At 41.7% G+C, this 20,333-nt stretch overlaps 1 protein-coding gene across 1 annotated transcript; it reads left to right on the forward strand.

Moving 5' to 3' along the window:
* Positions 1-675: 675 nt before the first annotated feature.
* On the forward strand, positions 676-6,698 carry LOC120055981 (proteoglycan 4-like). Its single transcript, XM_039004086.1, has 2 exons — positions 676-749; positions 4,404-6,698. The coding sequence occupies exon 2, from the start codon at positions 4,412-4,414 to the stop codon at positions 6,152-6,154; it is 1,743 nt and encodes a 580-aa protein (XP_038860014.1). The 5' UTR covers positions 676-749; positions 4,404-4,411; the 3' UTR covers positions 6,155-6,698.
* Positions 6,699-20,333: the final 13,635 nt, after the last annotated feature.

Below are 20,333 nucleotides of genomic sequence, written 5' to 3' on the forward strand. Positions count from 1 at the left end.
AAGACAAAAAAGTGATTGTGATTGTGTTGAATTGTGTATGGGGAAATAAAGATAGACCAGTGGAGGCTGGTGGGAGGAGCTATAGGAGGAAGGGGTCATTGTGAAAGCTGGAATGGTATAAATGGAACAGTATCAAACACATTAAACATATGGAAACTGCATGTTTGACTCCGTTCCATTGGTTCCATTCCAGCCATTACAATTAGTCCATCCTCCTATAGCTCCTCCCACCGGCCTCGTCTGAGATAGACAAGGCTTTAAATTTGTAGGTGGCTTAATTTACCCTGTCCTGCGGCTCAATTTACCCAATACCAGGGGTAAGTTGTGCTAAGAGAAAACGACCTATGTTTTCCGTTTTCCAAACTGTAACGTTTACATGAATTCTGAATATTTCCAGGGATACACAACATTCTGAAATATATGTAGCCTAGATATCTTTGTTAGAAAGAATACTATATTTCCCTTGACAGAGTGATGCTGAATGTAAAAAATGGCTCAATTTACCCCACTTTCCCCTAGATTGCACGCAGTGGGTGGGATAGATTGTGATAGCGAATGATGGCTGGCAAACCTATAGGGGCACTCTTCAAAAAAGCACAGTCCTAGATTGCACCTCAGGGAACGAGGAGGGCTTTGGTGCAGCTTTTAGTCGCAAGATTCTTTCTATTATCAGTCCGTGCTCAGTCTTGCAAGGGAATACATCAGCTCCTCGACTCTCCTTACCGTTTGGGTTTAAGGCAGAAATCCAGGTTGGTGAACTTTGTATCTATATTTTTCAGCTTTTGTATGTTATTTTTATAATTCTGGAGAAAATAAGAGAACATATAGAGCATGCTGTTGTGGTAAATTGGAGAATAGAGAATGGAGAAAGAGTTGGATAAGCTATCCTTTGTTCTCTTTTGTCCATGTATTTGCATTCCTACCCGTGCGTGCTAGATTTTCAGATTCAACATCTTCAAGCCATGATTTGCGTTTAATTATGTTGATGTTCCAAGGACTACTGGCTGGGATTTTAACAATTTGTCTGCGCTATGAGGCGTAGAAAAAATATATCCAGAAGCATCAGGGTGATAGGGCTGTGTGTGCCCAAATCAATTAATGTAATACATAAAAAAAATATATAAAGTGCAGAATAAGATGACAAATCAAGATTCAAGCTTAATATAAAAAATACAAACATATTTTCCACACGCCTGTGGAGCCCCACTAGACGGTATGGCTACATTAACGAACAGGGTAGATAGAGTGGAGTAGCGGTGTGTAATGTGGTTGGGGGGATGGAGTCACTGCGCTTGTGCCTTCACTGTCGATAATATATCGTTTTAAATAATGACTTATATTTGTTCTATAATGACAAACATCAAAGACTGACATCCATCCAAACTATAAAATGTATACTTTTTACAATCAGGTGGGTTTCACAGTTAACTTAATTCTGTAGCAGGCTAGGATGCACGTTTCTCAGTGCCTTGCTATGGCAACAGGAGTTGTACAATTCTCTGCGCATTTTCCTTCATCGTAATTAACGTGTCTTTAGCCATATTTGAGTTTTAAGACAAAATCACACATGGCAGTAATCTGTGTGTGATCATATTGCTGTAATTGGTTTATCCCTCACACCCCTAAACTGGTACTGTTTCATCCCCTCGCCTATAGGCTCCATGTACTTCCCCAATATGTGAACATTGTCATGTGCTTTTGGCAGATGTATATTGAAATCTCATTTTGAAATGTCTGAAGGTTTTTCTTTCAATGTGTGTGTATAGACAAATGTCATGTAAACCGATTCAATTAATTGAGTCAAACACATTAAATAACCCCCGCAATTAACTTAATTCGCATGCTATAGCGACCCTCAAATATGGACAGTGATTGGGAGGAATATGAAAGCCTGTTTATCCGATAGTTTAGTGGAGGGGAACTATCGCTGCTCTGATATCAGCATGGATTTAGCTGTTTAGCCTACCGGCGCTGGCCTGGCGCATGGCTCCCTCTGTCTGCATCCCTTCTTGATTGCCCCAATGCAGTACTATGGACAGCTCCTATTATGATCACGCCCGTGTGTGCTGCAGTTCAGATAAATATGCTATATGGCAGTCGCTCTCTCACCCATCTGACGAAAAAGCCAAATTAGATTCAACTATGTTTGTGACATTTTGGATATGGTCAAACGAAGTACTTGCGGAAAATGCCATAGTCTATTGTTACGTTCGTACTTAGTTTTGCCTCAAAGAATAGTCTTTTTTGAGAACCGCCTGCATGTTGAGCATTTTCCACCTTTTGGCTTCACTTGATACTGTATGTCAGGCAGAAGAAACCTGTAACCTATAATGCCTGTTTAGTTTATCCATTCCAATGGTAAATATTGATTTCTTTGACAGCCAGCCTACTATTATTTTAAGGATTAATTTAGTACTATTATCACCAAACATATCGCTCAGATAACATTTAATTCCCAGTTCTCAGTTTTCTGATAGAGGGAAGGGAAGTTGAGGTATGTTGAAATCAGCTCTTCCTCTTACAAGCATGGCAATGGAATAAGATAAACACTATTTTGTGAGTGAGACCAACCTACACACATACTTAAGCAAATAGTTTAGCTATATGTTTTGTCATCAGTGGATGATGCATAGTACTAACTCGGAATACTACTACTCAGTATTATACCATGGCATTGTTGAATAGTCCTTTGTGATTGGCTTGAAGGGCATTCTAGAGCATGCATTTTTCCCCTTTATAAACTGGGTGGTTTGAGCCCTGAATGCTGATTGGCTGACATCCGTGATATATCAGATTGTATACCACTGGTATGACAAAACATGTATTTTTACTGTTCCAATAACGTTGGCGACCAGTTTATAATAGCAATAAGGCACCTCTGGATTTGTGATATATGGCCAATATACCATGGCTAAGGGCTGTATCCAGGCACAATGCGTTATGTAAAAGAACAGACCTTAGCATGGTATATTGGACATATACCACACCGCCTCGGGCATTATTGCTTAAATAATACACTGGTATTTTTGCATGGTAGAATTCAATGGCTATCATAAATTTTTTACATGTTTTGTTTGAGCTGCTTTTGAATGCAAAAATCACATTTAAAACAGTATTGGTATTGTTGAATTTGATCTTCATAATAGCAAGCTAGGTCTGATATTTTAGCTGATGGTTTAACCATGGCAACTACTGTAGCTATCTAGTAAACTTGCTAGTTAGCTACTTCAGTGGATGTTGAACACATTTGTACTTGCAAAATAACTATTTTCTAGTAGCATAATATAGCCATGGTATAAAAGGGATAATCAACTCTGGGTTCTATGCATACTCTGGAAAATAATGCATCTCTGTGGAAGGTCAGTTCCACTCCACTGGCGCGTTGTGGAACACACCTTCCACATCATTCATTATTTTACATAGAACGCATAGCCCCTCGTTGATTATCCCTTACTTAATTCCAATGCTTTAGTGGTTGCAAGTAACAGGAGTGTGCAGAACACGAGTTTGTGGTCTGTAAAATAATATGTTATCTTATCCATGTACCCTGGCCTGAATCTTATCTAACCCTTGCACTAAACGATAGACCAAATCCAGACCATAGCCCCAAAAAATGTATCACCAACCTGTAGTTTTCAAAATACCATGGCATTGTTCAATAGTCGTTTCTGATTGGCTTGAAGGGCATTCCACGTCGTTCATTATTTTCCACAGAATGAATAACCCCTCGTTGATTATCCCTTACTTATTTACAGTGCACTAGATAGCTATATCCCCCCCCCTCTCTCTCTCCTACTCTCTCTCCCTCTCTTTTTTTTGGTTTGCTTGCAGTCATTTTAGATGTCCTGACAACAAGTGCTCAATAGGTTCCCAAAACCTATAGCTAAAAGCATTTGTGTTTTTTTCTTTATTCTGTGAACTCAAGTCCCCCTTCCTCCTCTAACTGTGCCTCTAACCTGCTATTCTAAAAGTATACCAGTGGGAATAAGTGTACAACTAAAACAGACCATTATAGGGCAACAGTGGAATGGGAGGCTCACTTGGCACATAATAACATTACCTAGGACTCCAGAGAGGGTGTTTGTCCTGTGGTTTATACAAGAGCACTGGATAGTTTAGAACTTGGAGTAGTTCCCATGCAGTGGTCATTTGTCTTTTAGCCAATAGTATTTGGCAGAGTGTGGTTTCCAGATTGAAATGACTTCCCCCTTTAAAGCCTGACTGAGTGCTTTCTCGGAGACAGGAGGCATGATTGCAATGCCTTGCATTTTCTTCAGCTTTAAGTTGGTATTGAGGTTTGTGGTGGGTAGTTAAAGGAAATGGATATATGCTATGCATATATTTTCAAACGCAACAACCTATCACACTTGTTAAGTAATTCTGATTTTATTATTCACTTTTAGGAGACACCATGGGAGGCAAGCTGAGCAAGAGGAAGAAGGGGTACGATGTCAGCGACCCAAAGGACAAGAAGGAGGAGATTACTGTGGCTGCTGTGAGTGCCGTTGAGGCCGTGGCCCATGCCGTGGAGAGCAAAGCACCAGCTCCGGTCGCTGAGTTGGCAGCGAAGACTGCTCCTAAGGTGTCTGCTGCGGTGGAGGGAGCAGTGGAGTCGACAGCGGTAGCCATCACAGAAGCGACAGAAGAGGCCCTGTCAGCTATAGAGGCAGTGACCAAGGGGGCCACCGCAGAGCCAGCGGCTGTACCAGATGAACCCGTGGCAGAACCAGCGCCAGCAGCAGAAGAACCAGTGGCTTCAGAAGAACCAGCTGCAGCACCAGAGGACCCAGCGCCAGCTGCAGCACCAGAAGAACCTGCAGCCTCAGAAGAGCCAGTGGCAGCACCGGAAGAGCCTGCAGCAGTAGCAGAGGAACCAGCCGCAGCTCCAGAAGAGCTTGCAGCTCCAGAAGAGCTTGCAGCTCCAGAAGAGCCCGTAGCTCCAGAAGAGCCCGTGGCAGCACCGGAAGAACCTGCAGCAGCTGAGGAACCAGCAGCATCACCAGAGGAACCTGCGGCAGCACCAGAGGAACCTGCAGCAGCACCAGATAAAACAGAGGCACCGGAAGAACCAGCGGCACTAGAGGAACCAGCGACTGCACCAAAAGAGCCTGCAGTGGAAGAGCCTGTACCAGAAGAGCCTGTACAAGAAGAGCCTGCATCAGCACCAAAAGAACCTACACCAGAAGAGCCTGCAGCAGCCCCAAAAAAGCCTGCACCAGAAGAGCCTGCAGCAGCACCAAAAGAGCCTGCAGTGGAAGAGCCTCCACCAGAAGAGCCTGCAGCAGCACCAAAAGAGCCTGCACCAGAAGAGCCTGAGGCAGCACCAAAAGAGCCTGCACCAGAAGAGCCTGAGGCAGCACCAAAAGAGCCTGCACCAGAAGAGCCTGCGGCAGCCTCTGTGGAGCTAGCTGCAGCACCAGAAAAGGCTTCTGAGGCTATAGAACAAGCCACAGAGGTGACAGCAGAGATTACAGACACTACAGAACCAGAGCCTGCTGCTCCAGAGCCTGAAACAGAGACTGTTACAGGGAAGGCCCCAGAACCTGAGGCTGTGGTCGAGGCACCAGTAGAGGCAGAAGCAGTTTCACCCGCCCCGGAGGAGGAGCCTGCATCAGTTGCAGAAGCCATGTCAGAGTTAGCCACAGAGGCAGCCGCAGAGCCAGAGGCAGAATCCATCCCACAACCAGCCGCTGAAGAGCTCCCCCTACCTGTAGAAGAATCCATAGCAGAGCTTGAATCTGAAGCTGCTGATGCAGTAACTGAAGCAGCAGAGCCAGAGGCTGCCGACATCGCAGAACCCATCCCGGAGATCATCATTTCAGAATCTGCTGCACCTGCTGCTGCAGAGGAGGCCAGCGCTGAGCAAGAGGAGGCTGTGCTGGACAACAAGGAAGTTGTTTCCGCAGTGGAGGCTACTGCTGAGCCTTCTGCCCCTGAGGTCAATGGGGAGTGTCAGGAGCAGGCAGCCGAGCCGGCTGCCGTGTCTGCCCCGGAGCCACAGCAAAAGGAATGTGTCAACGGCATTGACAAGCCAGAGGATGCCGTTGAGGTGCAAAGTGACTGCGAATTAAAAAATAACTTGAACCTGACTGGCGACATCCAGATTCCTGAGGCAATCGGTGAGGCAATAAGTCAGGCTGTAGACTTGGTCTGAAGCTAATATAAATGTGATGTCCCTAATGATCCGAAAAAACCTCCAACACAGGCTTCTGAAGATAAATATAAAAATGTATTTTGTGGCAAAGGAGTTTCCGATTAACCAAAAGGAAATACAACCACTCAAGTGTAGAGAGGGGGAGTGAGATACATGTAGGAAGAGATGTGAGACATGGATGCAGTGTGCCACACTGAGTCTTTGTGCCCCACATGTCATTGCAGAGGGGCAGCCTGTGTTTGCAGCATTTGTGGTGAGATGAAAGCCAGCGAAATTTGAGGGATGAGTATAGGAAAACCGGAAACAAAACTGGACAACAGAGCAAAAAACTGGACATTGGAAATGTTGAATGGAATGAATAGTCTTGTCTTTGTGTGGGAGGCTGATGAATATTAAAAATGTTTTTTTTGGTATAGCATTCAATAATGATCTAATTTAGACTTTCACATATCCTTTCCTTAACTATATGAAAAAAATGATGGATAAAAAGTTTTGGCCTTTTATAGTGGTGCAAACAGTGAGGAATGTTTATTGATGGCTTGGAATGGAGAATAAAAAAATAGTGTTATACCTGATTGTTCTTTTGTTCTTATGTCTTCTATATCAATTAGGCAAAAGTCTACATAGGGCCTTATTGTATAATATACGGGTCATTTTAGTCAATTTTAACATGTTACAATTATTTCAACCGTATTTTAAGATACCTTTATGATTGATTATAATAAGTAAGCCTTAGTAAACCCTAGGTGCAAAAAATTGAGATCTTTTAAAACTGAAATCAGTCCATTGCTTTATTGTTGTTGGCTGATAGATTGAGTGCACCAGTATCAGCAGTAGGAGACAGTATCTACAGAACATCATTCATTTCAAACTTCTACAGTTAAGTACAGACCAGGTTTCTTTTGTTTAGGGGTCGCCTGATTGTATTACCTTTAGAACAACGTCCCTAAGGTCTTCGGCCTTACAAATCTTTTCTTTGGTGGAGCTTGGTTTGCCTGTGCGTTTCTTTGAAAAATATGACAATGTTAATGCATGCAGACAGAGATCATTTCATGGGTCATCTCTTCCTCTACCTCTTACATCATAATAACCCATCTCACTGGAACTTCAAGCTGTGGTAGGCAGGCAGCACCATAGAAATATAATGAATAGAGAGGGCTTGGAAGCTCTAACCCTGGCAAAAGATGCAGTAAAGAGGTCAATGGAACTTGACCCAAACAATGGAAATGCCATGGAAACACGTGGGGGAAATATGCTGTCGGGGAAAGATCCCAAATCTCCTCATTGCCCCCTAGCAACATTTTCCTGCATTTAGGCTATTGTTTATATGTGTATTTCACACTAGGTTGAGGTAAAAATCTGAATATAATGTTTGTATAGATCGTCACCAATCAACAGCATTGCAGTTAAAAAACGACTTTGACTACCACCACAGATGTCTGTATGCTAGCTATGCTACCAGCTCATACGAACGGGAGTTAGCATTTAGCAGTCACTTCTTCTAAACTGGAAAAGGAACAACTTCTAAATGTTATGCAGCAAAAACAGCCAAATATATCCAAATTGGACTTTAGTAACCATATTGTGGGCCTGTTACAATACATCAATCATGACGGATTTGATTAATATCTACTTTGTTATATCAGATTTGTTGAATGTGCGGCAATCCTGCATCCTTATTCTATCCCCCACTGTCTGTATTCCATTGACCTCTTTATTGCATTCATTTGACTGGTAAACTCATGAGTACACTCTCAATGGCTGTCTGGAATTGTGATACAATCATTTCCATGGTAATTTGGAATGTTCTGTCAACTGATGCTGGATTGCCATGGTGATGTAGAATGTTCATTCAAATTATGCTAACTGATGTAGCTAATACAATATAATGTATTTTTTGTAATGTCAGTGAGTTGACTCAACAAATCACAGCACAGTTTCAAGGGTACACTTCCTGCTTTTACTTCCTGGCATGGGTACACTCAAAATGGCTGCCAGTCCACCCATTATGCCATCAATGACTTGAATGGGGATGCCTGTTCTATTCATTCTATTTCTGTGGGCAGCACACACTCCCCACATTTCAGAGATAGAAATGGTGAGGGGGGTTGGGGGAGGGGTGTGCATTCTTGGAGGAGGAAGGGACTTTCAAGGGGGTGGGCAGGGGTGAGTGGGGGATGAGGGTCTGGGATGAAAGGAAGAGCTCTGACGCAATACAGAGGAGAACACAACCATTACAAATGAGCTAATCTCTCTTTTGGCTTGAGACATTTTATACTGTTTCAGGGGATGAAATTGGGCAGGTGGATGGAGAGGTTGGAAGAGAAGGATGAAATGGCCATAGAATTTCACTGGCAGTAAGGAAATACAGGTTTTGACACCTACTTCATCGGCCCTTGCGGAATGCTCCTGAGCATGGTGCTTGCACCTACATCTTAAAAGAGGCGAGAGGGTATCTGTCATGTAGGTGCCAAAGCACATGCATTAGCACAAGAGAGTTAAATGGTATGTGTTTGTGGATGCACATTTTTGTGTGTGTATCTGTGTGTGTGTTCATGAGTCTGTGTGTGTGTTCATGAGTGTCTATGGCATATGTACTATATATGGAATCTCACACAGTATTTATAGACGTGGATCAAAATCGGAGAGAAGATTCGATGGAGATATGAATGGTTTCCAAGCGTCTTCCATCGGCACCATAATGAGCTCCTCTACATAGCCACCCTGAATTCTCTCTCCGATTTCTTCAAGAAATACTCAGGCCCTCAGATTTATGAAAGGAATGTTCTTGAGAGCTGGGGGGTTGGGTGGATGGACACGCTGGGTTGTTTTTGCTCTCCCGTCTGAAGTGTTCTTGGGTTGTGCCAATGGGTTGTGTATATGAAAATAGGATAAAATATTTATCTCAGAAAACGTCCTGTAAATTATCATTATCTAAATCCCCCTTACATTTCAATCGAGAGATCATCAGTGAGATTAAAGTAAGCTTGACAAGCAACAGGGTTTGGTTGGGTTTGCATTATTCAAGGTTGCGTTGTTCTCCACAAAAACAGACCAGCTCTATTGTCAATATCACCTCTAAAAACTCCATTGTGACCAAGAGGTTTAAAACTTCCCCTGCTCCCCGAGCTAACCTTTTTTGAATATTTGCTCAAAGGAGGAGATAAAAATCTCCCAAACCCAATAGTTATGTAACCAAGGACTGGAGAAAAAAACACTGCATCAAATATGAACATATTTTTCTCTCATTTAAAGGAGAATTTTTTTTGTAAACAACGGCATGTGTTTGCCAAGTTTTCATGGTTTCAGGCCGTTCTGAAGGGATGGGATCATAGTGTGGACATTTTAACATGAGGAATCCAGTTGCAGTACCCCCAGACTGAGGATATTACACTTGGGGGGGTGAGGTTTTTCTCCTTTAAACAACCCATTTCTCTATCTCCCCCCCCCCCTCTCTCTCCCCTCTCTCTCTCTCTCTCTCTCTCTCTCTCTCTCTCTCTCTCTCTCTCTCTCTCTCTCTCTCTCTCTCTCTCTCTCTCCCTCTCCCCCCTCTCTTGCTCTCCCCTCTCTCTTTCTCTCCCCACCCCACCCCACCCCTCTCTCTCTCTCTCTCTCTCTCTCTCTCTCTCTCTCTCTCTCTCTCTCTCTCTCTCTCTCTCTCTCTCTCTCTCTCTCTCTTTCTCTCTGTGCTAGGCTCTCTGTAACCTTTGGTTTGGGGTAGAGGCCCTGCTTGCATCTTGATTTAAAGACTGCCTATAAGTTGCATAGTTGTGCATCCCCAGCTGCATTGCTTAGTTACTCTAACACTATGTGTTTTATACTAACGCTTTGGCACAGAACTGAAAGTGCTTTCCTGGTCCTTTTTTCATATGTGGAAATGACCTCGTTTTCTTTTAGCTATTTCTCAGTGGTGCCTTTTAAAGAAAACAGGAAGGAAAATGGGTACTTAACTCATATGATCATGAGTAGCAAGTAAAACAGCCAGATCCCCTCCACATTTCAGAGCATACAATAGCATGTACCTCTACAGAATACAAAGATGTTTTTTACATTAATATTGTTGGACGTGGTCAGACAAGCGATCAGTGACTTGGAGAGAATGAGGAAGATACATTGAGACAGTAATTAAATGAAACCCAAGCCAACATCCTGGTACTTGAGGCTGCAGATTCCCAACAACATGAGCCTGTATTAAAAACGGTGCATACGTAGAGAAAGAAGATAGATGCTGCTGCTCCCCCAACTCCAGCCCCTCAGCTGGGCGTATAGCTAATGGGTGTCAGGTGGCCACAAGGCAAACTCAACATTATTTATTATTCAAGCAGGAGGAACAGCCTGGTGGATAGATACATCCCAATATGAGTCCAGATTTTTCTCCTCATGCAAAAACACACTGTGGTGAATTTGCTATTTTCTTATAACCACATGATGTTTGCTTTTTTATTTAAAGGGACTACTTACTTCCTCTGTAGCTTGAGCCAGAACCGTTCCCTAAAAATGTCAGCTAAAGGAACATGATGTAAATGATTATACCAATATGATCATTCAACACTAAAGGGTATTTCTCCTGTAAAAACATTTTCAGAACACTTATGTCAACTAATATGAGTAACCTATTTCCCCTCTCTGTATCTCCATCTCTCTATCTCCATCTGTCTCTGGTTCATCATTCTCTCCCAACGTGCTATCCATCTGGGCATCTGCGCTAATACTGTCATTATATGCGAGCCTGCAGAAGCCTATTAGTCAGACCTCAGTGGTAGTACGAATCCTTATTGATCCACAGGGTGTTAGCTCTAATAGCCACTGAAAGCCGCTGTGATTCCCTTCCTCTGTAGATCACTGGCACCTCTTTCAAGCTACTACTGGGGGTGAGCGGGCACTTTAAAGCTGACTATGCGCGCGCGATGTGTGTGTTTGTTTGTTCGCAGCTGTACGTGTGTGTATGCATGTGTGGGAAGCATAGTCCCAGCATGGGGTCTGTATGGGGGAGATCAGGCCTTTGTCACACTGTCCAACCCCCTTCCCTCAGCCATCAGCAGGCAGAAAAAAAGAGAATTGTATACTCCGACAATCATTCTGGGCCATTAAATGGAGTCAGGGGAACCTGGGAACCTGTACCCACAGCACAACTGTACAAGTCTTCAAGATGAGCTGCTTGATTCCCTCATTTAGATACTCAACAGATTTGTGTTTACACCAAATAATCAGTTTACTCAGATAATAATCAGTTTAAGTAACACCAAATAATCAGATTAAGTAACATCTAAAGGCTCATGTAGGGTGAATCTTTGATCCACCTCTACGCAGATGACACCATTCTGTATACATCTGGCCCTTCTTTGGACACTGTGTTAACAAACCTCCAAACGAGCTTCAACGCCATACAACACTCCTTCCGTGGCCTCCAACTGCTCTTAAATGCTAGTAAAACGAAATGCATGCTCTTCAACCGATCACTGCCCGCACCTGCCCGCCCGACTAGCATCACTATTCTGGACGGTTCTGACTTAGAATATGTGGACAACTACAAATACCTAGGTGTCTGGCTAGACTGTAAACAAACTCTCCTTTCAGACTCACATTAAGCATCTCCAATCCAAAGTTAAATCTAGAATTGGTTTCCTATTTCGCAACAAAGCATCGTTCACTCATGCTGCCAAACATACCCTCGTAAAACTGACTATCCTACCAATCCTTGACTTCGGCGATGTCATTTACAAAATAGCCTCCAAAACTCTACCCAGCAAATTGGATGCAGTCTATCACAGTGCCATCCGTTTTGTCACCAAAGCCCCATATACAACCCACCACTGCGACCTGTATGCTCTCGTTGGCTGGTCCTCGCTACATATTCGTCGCCAAACCCACTGGCTCCAGGTCATCTACAAGACTTTGCTATGTAAAGCTCCGCCTTATCTCAGCTCACTGGTCACCATAGCAACACCCACCCATAGCACGTGCTCCAGGAGGTATATTTCACTGGTCATCCCCAAAGCCAACACCTCCTTTGGCCGCCTTTCCTTCCAGTTCTCTGCTGCCAATGACTGGAACGAATTGCAAAAATCACTGAAGTTGGAGACTTATATCTCCCTCACTAACTTTATGCGTCAGCTGTCAGAACAGCTTACAGATCGCTGCAGCTGTACACAGCCCATCTGTAAATAGCCCATCCAACCAACTACCTACCTCATTCCCATATTTGTTTTGGCTTTTCTGCTCTTTTGCTCACCAGTTTTTCTACTTACACATCCTCATCTGCACATATATCACTCCAGTGTAAATTGCTAAATTGTAATTAGTTTGCCACTATTGGCCTATTTATTGCCTTACCTCCTTACTGCATTTGCACACACTGTATACAGGTTTTTCTATTGTGTTATTGACAGTACGTTTGTTTATCCCATGTGTAACTCTGTGCTGTTGTTTTTGTCGCACTGCTTTGCTTTTTCTTGGCCAGGTTGCAGTTGTAAATGGGAACTTGTTCTCAAATGGCCTACCTGGTTAATAAAGGTGAAATAAAATAAAAAAAATTCATCATATCTCCAGTGGTTGAAAAAGTACTCAATTGTCATACTTGAGTAAAAGTAAAGATATCTTATAGGGGAATGGAAACACTTTATGATGCAAAGCTAAGCAAAGAGATGTATTCCACCCACTAATACTAAAATGTGCATTTAACATAGAAACATCTCTATTTTTAGGATTTGGTATTGAACCATGTTTATTAGAGGTATGGGTAGCGCCATCTTGAATTGCCATAGTAACAACTGACATCAATGCGTCAATGGCAGGCTTGAGCAAATTGTGAGTTTTGGTGCATGTTGCACGTCATGATTTCACCAAGCAGGACACGTTCCTGTATCGTCTTTATTAAGTTGTCCCTGGACCAACAAGTCCATCAACCAATCAGACCATCGTCTGGCCTATGACATCATCAACATGCGCAAGATGTGCAACGCCCCCCTTGTCTACCCCCAAATAAATAATTATAGTGGATCTGACTGACCAGCTGTGCGCTGCTGCAAAATCTGCACTGGTATTCAACATAAGAGGTACATTTTCCTTCACCATTGACCTCAAGTCAAAACATTACAAGTACAATGTTACTAAACATTTTTCTTTTTTAGCCTTCTTATAGACCACAGCCTTGTTATAGACCACCGCTTAGCATCGAGCTATCCTGCTAAGAGTAATGAATTTCAAAAAGTGAGCTTGCTAGCATTTAGCTAGCTATCACTAAAGTGCCATCACATGCTTCTTATTAGCCTGGATTATGAGTGTGGCTGTTCTGGATGGTCATATCACTGTGTATGTCCTGGATCTTCATATGACTCTGGTCGTCCCGGATCGTCATATCACTATGGTTGTCCTGGATCATCATAAAACTGTGGCGGTTCTGGATCATCACATGACTGTGGCAGTCATGACTGTGGCAGCCAGTCCCCTTTTGCACAAGGCTATTAGGCTACTTTTACCTTCTTGCAATGCAAAACTTCAACCACTAGAAACTGTGAGACTCAAATCAAGTTCAGTTTTGATAAATTCCAACTTTTGTGTTTTTTTCTAACTTTTGCGTGAAAAATGGTGTATGAACATTTTTGGGTCTATTTTGTACATATGCAAGGTTTATTTATCAACCATGCTTACCCCACCTGTTTAGCTAAAAACAAACTATGAAAAAACACATATGGAATCATGTAGTAATCAAAAAAGTGTAAAACAAATCAAAATATATTTTATATTTGAGATTCTTCAAAGTAGCCACCCTTTGCCTTGATGACAGCTTTGCACACTCACACATATATGTTGATATATATTACACTTTTTTGGTTACTACATGATTCCATATGTGTGATTTCATAATCTTGATGTCTTCACTATTATTCTATAATGTAGAAAATAGTAAAAATAAAGAAAACCCTTGAATGAGTAGGTGTGTCCAAACTTTTGACTGGTACTGTGTATATATATATATATATTTCTTCTGTTTGCATGTTTTTTTGGCATTAATACGTATCACATATCAGTTTGCAAACAATGTAAAAAGAAATGTTATCATTGAGTTAATAAAGCCGCATACAAACATGGTCTCTTTTTTGTTTTCTTGAGTAAGGCACCTCCAAAATGCAGGTGTTTCAGCCGAGCTCAGTGCTTTCTGTGGTGGTTGGGCAGCCAGCATAAAATACAGAGCGTAGGGGTACTTCACCACAAAATCTACAGGGAGAGCTCGAAAATTTAAGCCCCTTGGTTGCTGCCACAGACTTACATTAGAAGTGCCCATCCAAGAAGGCTCAAGGTCATTGGCCACAGATAAAATTACATAAAATCACGTTATATCTGCAGTAGCTGTGATTCGACTGATCATGTCAACATCATACTTCCAAATTCTTAGCTAGCAAGCTAGACAAGCAGTCATCATCATGCATCAAGTCGGCAATCTACTGACAAATCCTTTTCAATCCTTGTCATATGAAGAGAAACTGGAGATAAAACGTGTCAGTGCTCATCGGCCATTGGACATAAACATTACACAACAAGTTTGAAATTGCAAATTCAACAGCGAGTGCAAAGGAGCGCAGCCCCGGGTTTGATCCCAGGCTGTGTCACAACAGGACCGGGAGACTCATGAGGCGGCGTACAATTGGCCCAGCGTTGTCTGGGTTAGGGGAGGGTTTGGCCAGACGGAATGTCCTTGTCTCACCGTGCTCTAGCGACTCCTTGTGGTGGGCAGGGGCCTGCAAGCTGACTTTGGTCATCAGTTCGTCAGTGTTTCCTCCGACACATTGGTGCGCCTTGCTTCTGGGTAAAGCGAGCAGTGTGTCAAGAACCAGTGCGGCTTGGCTCTCGACCTTTGCTTAGTCCATAGGGGAGTTGCAGCAATGAGACAAGATCATAACTACCAATTGGATATCACGAAAAAAGGGTGTAATGCCAGAAAAGTTTTAATACATTGGCAATGCTGTCAATCGAGGATGACTTCTGCTGCATTCATAACAACTGGAAACTCGGAACTGGGAAATCTCAGACTTCAGTGAGTTCAAGACAAGTGGGAACTCGGATAAAACTAGCTCCGATTGGGAAAACATGGAAAATAATTTTGAACGGTCATCCAACTCGGAATTCCAAGTTGGGATTTCGGGCCTCTTTCTAGAGCCCACAATAAGTACCACCGCGCCACCTTCTTGTTCAAGTGAGCACAGTACAACAAGGTGAGTCCAAAAATGTATTGTATGCTGCTGCATAAAGGATGTAATATGCCAGGAAGATATGTATACTGTAGCCAAGAAAGTAATACTAAATGTATGTTGTGTAGTAAGCTGTTAGTAGCCCATGTGCCTCACCCTAATAATTTGGTCCCTTTCCTCCTTAGCCTACTGTTCTGACTTGATGGTGCATATGTAGTCTACCGCCTGTTTAAGAGAAATATAATCATTGAATATTGTAAAAGATTTCATTGTCTGCTTATATGCCCCCTTTATTTATCCTATGTTTCTGACTTGGTGTACAGGGAGAATACTGTAAGAACGGTCCATGTTCTGAATTCTGTTGCTGTACATTTCAAAAGTGCTGAACAAATAGTTATATTTTCTATGTTCGTCCTAGCTCGTTCATTAATGTCTTAATCAAAATTACGGATTGCCTCTTATCCGCTCGTCGTTCCCTTATGCCGCAGTTTGTACATCTCAATTGTCAGTAGAAATCACATTTGTTTAAGCAAGTCAGCCATATCAGCTATGTTTTTTAAAAAGGCCGTAAATGAGGCTGAATGAACTCTTTCACTGCCAGTCAAGGCTCTGCTGATAGCCAGGAGTAGCAGTGGTAGGGTTCACTTCATGCTGAAAAGAAAGAGCTGCTGTTGAGACAGCTTTATGTAGGCCCTAACAGTTTGTGGGTACCGTTTGTCACCGTTATAGTGCATAGACTAAAGTCCTGTGCAACAGTATGTTATGTTTTACTAGAATAATAGCTTCATACTGGTAGTAGCATGTACTGTATGTTGCTGTAAGGACCCCTGTATAGTTCCATGCAAAGGAAAAAAACTATGTTCTGTTTTTCAATGCAGAGTATTGACTTTGAGGAAACTGCCAAGGATTTCCTGAAGATTATCCTACTGCATCTCAGTTCTTCAAGCTGTACTGGAAAAGGAATGGCAAAACATGGGCAGATTTTGGACGTTGCCACAACCATGTTGATTCTGACACCGACAATTTGGTTGAATGGTAAGTCAATCCAAATTCACAAAGACCCTTTGTAATTTATTGTTGTAGCATGCAAACTAATCCTTGTTTTTTTATTTATTTTACACAACACAAATATTACTAGAACCTGCTTCATGTTAATTTCATCATTTATTTCAGGTTAAATCTTAATACTATTTCATTCATATGAATTGTGTCCTAATTAGTATTGTAGTTAACATATTAAAATGGTTCATGCTTTGTAAATGCTTTACTAAATTGCTTATACATGTGGAATATTGCATTAATACATGTTAGCTAATGCATCTTTATTGTAAAGTGTTACCTATACATTTGCAAACACTCCCATAAAGATACGATTGTATAACAAAGTTACACAGTGCCTATAGAAAGTCTACACCCCCTTGAACTTTTTTCACATTTTATTATTACAACGTGGGATTAAAATTGATTTAATTGTCATTTTTTGTCAACGATCTACACAAAATACTCTGTAATCTCAAACTAGAAGAACAATTTGATTTTAAAAAAAGATGAATGAAAAATCAAATACTAATATACCTTGATTAGATAAGGATTCACCCCCCTGAATCAATACATGTTAGAAACACCTTTGGCAGTGATTACAGCTGTGAGTCTTCTTGGGTAAGTATCATACGAGCTTTGCAATATTTGCACATTATTTCTTTCAAAATTCTTTAAGCTCTGTCAAGGTGTTGAGGAGCATGGCTAAACAGCAGTTTTCAAGTCTTGTGCAGCGACTCTCCCCTTCACACAGCTGATTCAAATGATCAAAGCTCGATGATGAGTTGGTTATTTGAATCAGCAGTGTAGTGCTAGGGCAAAAACCAAAACGTGCAAAAACAAAAGGTTGGAAAACTCTGCTGCAGAGAATGTTGTCTTTCTGGCAGGTTCTCCCATCTTAGCCAAGGAACTCTGTCGTTCTGTCAGAGTGGTCGTTGGGTTCTTGGTCACCTCCCTGACCAAGGTTCTTCTTGCCCAGCCTAGAGTTGGCCGTCAGTTTGGTCGGATGGCCAACTCCAGGCTGGGTAATTCCATATTTTTCCATTTCCCAATGATGGAGACCACTGTGCATTCTAGAAATTGTTTTATACCCTTCAGCAGATATATGCCAGATATATGCCGAAATACAGTGCAGACATTGTTAATGTTGTAAATGACTATTGTAGCTGGAAACGGCAGATTTTTAATGGAATATCTACATAGGCGTACAGAGGCCCATTATCAGCAACCATCAGTCCTGTGTTCCAATGGCACGTTGTGTTAGCTAATCCAAGTTCATCATTTTAAAAGGCTAATTGATCATTAGAAAACCCTTTTGTAATTATGCTAGCACAGCTGAAAACTGTTGTCCCGATTAAAGAAACAATACAACTGGCCTTCTTTAGACTAGTTGAGTATCTGGAGCATCAGAATTTGTGGGTTTGATTACAGGCTCAAAATGGCCAGAAACAGAACTTTCTTCTGAAACTCGTCAGTCTATTCTTGTTCTGAGAAATTAAGGCTATTCCATGCGAGAAATGTCCAAGAAACAGAAGATCATGTACAACGTTGTGTACTACTCCCTTCACAGAACAGCGCAAACTGTCTCTAACCAGAATAGAAAGAGGAGTTCTAGGCCTCGTTGCGCAACTGAGCAAGACGACAAGTACATTAGCGTGTCTAGTTTGAGAAACATGCCTCAAGTCCTCAACTGGCAGCTTCATTAAATAGTACCCGCAAAACACCAGTCTCAACATCAACAGTGAAGAGGCGACTCCGGGATACTGGCCTTCTAGGCAGAGTTCTTTTGCCCATCTTAATCTTTTCTTTTTATTGGCCAGTCTGAGATATGGCTTTTTCTTTGCAACTCTGCCTAGAAGGCCAGCATCCCGGAGTCGCCTCTTCACTGTTGACGTTGAGACTGGTGTTTTGCGGGTACTATTTAATGAATAGTACAATAGTAATTTACAACATTAACAATGTCTACACTGCTTTTCTGATCAATTTGATATTATTTTAATGGACAAAAAAATTGATTTTCTTTCATAAACAAGGACGTTGAGACTGGTGTTTTGCAGGTACTTGTGGGATACGGAGATGGAAAATGCTAACAAAATGTTTCTACTTCTTGAAAAGCAGACTGCACAGTGATTCTGTATTTTCTGTATGGGCAGGATTTAGCTTCTGCATGGTGGAGGAGGCAGGGCTGTGCACGCCACACATGTTGATGATGTCACAAGGGCGCACCATGTTCTGATTGGTTGATTAATTTGTTGGTCCAGGGACAACATAATAAAGACAATCCAGGAATGTGTCCTACTTGGCGAAATCATGACGTGCCTGAAAGTGAATAAATGCTGCCACCGGGATCTGCCTCAACAACTTTGACAACTTATGTTGGTATTTATAATATGTGCATTTTAGAGTATTTTTTCTGATTGATAAGTTGTATCTGTGAAATGAACTTCTGATAACAAGCTGAGTTGACAGTCAGCCAAAAACGAGGCAAGGTAGCTACAAAATAAAATGCTCATATTGACAATATGAAAAGCATTTGTCATTGGTATTAGCTGACAGATAAAATGAACTGGCTACAATGTCTAATTTGATTTGTAGCTAGCTAGATAGCCAGCCACAAGACAGGGCTGCTGCAGAATTTCTATATACCAGTAAAATGTATGATACCCATTTAATTATTAGCTAGCTAGATAACTAGCTACATGGCTAGATATCTCATTATGTGTCCGCTTATATGTGATATGATTCCTAAAAATAATAAGCCTGCTGGCAATTTATTGCAATAATGAATGTTCCCTAAGCCTGAAGCCTAACCCTTATGCTGATAGCTAATAGCTATGACTTATGAAAGCTCAGTCTGGTAGTCAGCTTGGTAAATAAATCATGTTGGTCTAGCTGGTAACTGTCAATGATGTATTATTGTTGTGTACTGTTAGGCCTATCCAGTATATACTGTATATTAGGTCTAAATACTATATCTCTTCATCTCTCTCTCTCTCCCTCTGTCTGTAGGACACTGGTGGACTGTCAGCTCTCAGACCTTCATGAGGAGGACGACACTGTCACCTGTGCACCAGGCAGTCAATATAATCTGTCCCCACAGTGTCAAGGACAGACAGGGGCTGGAGAGACTGGACAACATGCTGCCGAGGCTGGAGACAAGGCTGAGGGACAATCACACCCTCACCCTCACAGCCTAGCCGAGCCTAGGTGAACTTCAATGTACTGGATGACTATTCTAGAAATTGTTGGCTTTGTTACAGGAAAGATAGAAAGGAGGATATGACGTGGTTTGTTTGTGTTACACCAGATTGCAAGGGAAATCATTTATGCATCGTAGGGGATCGGAATTTTATTAATTTGTGGTACACCAGTGAATGTGACTCTATGCAGACATAGGCACTAGGAAAGGGACAACTAGTCTTCACCCAGTGACTCAGATTGTCACTGGTCATTTCGCCTTCCTTGCATGCTTTTAATTTGTTGCCATTCTGACTGTTTGTGTATTAGGCTAAAGGCCTAATGGAATGTATGTACAGAAGAAATTGAAGTTGTAAAAGCCAATTATTGTTATGATATGCCTTATTCTTATCATGTTTTTCCATTCCAATTTTCGATGTAACTTGCACTTAGTTTTCAAGTTTAAACGAGACAATGTATTCCCCTCAAAGTTCTTTCAATAAAGTTAATGATTTATTAATATTATATTACTTGTGTGTGTCTTTACTTATCATATCATACGACTAAATGCCATTTGTAACATGTTTTGGTGCAGATATGTGTATTATATACAAACCCCATAAGAAAGTGTCTGATAACGGAACATTACATAGAATTCTAGAAAAAGAACACTGTTTACTAAAAAGGCTGTAACTCATTCACAGTAAAATGTATTACTATTCTGATTTCACATTTTCAATCCTTACAAAATAAAGAAGACTCAATATGCTCTAAAA

Source organism: Salvelinus namaycush, chromosome 1 (genome assembly GCF_016432855.1).
Source record: "Salvelinus namaycush isolate Seneca chromosome 1, SaNama_1.0, whole genome shotgun sequence".
Classification (NCBI taxonomy): Eukaryota; Metazoa; Chordata; class Actinopteri; order Salmoniformes; family Salmonidae; genus Salvelinus; species Salvelinus namaycush.

What these genes read in the sequence shown, in the direction of transcription:
- LOC120055981 (XM_039004086.1), top strand. Translation starts at nt 4,412, where the DNA reads ATGGGAGGCAAGCTGAGCAAGAGGAAGAAGGGGTACGATGTCAGCGAC.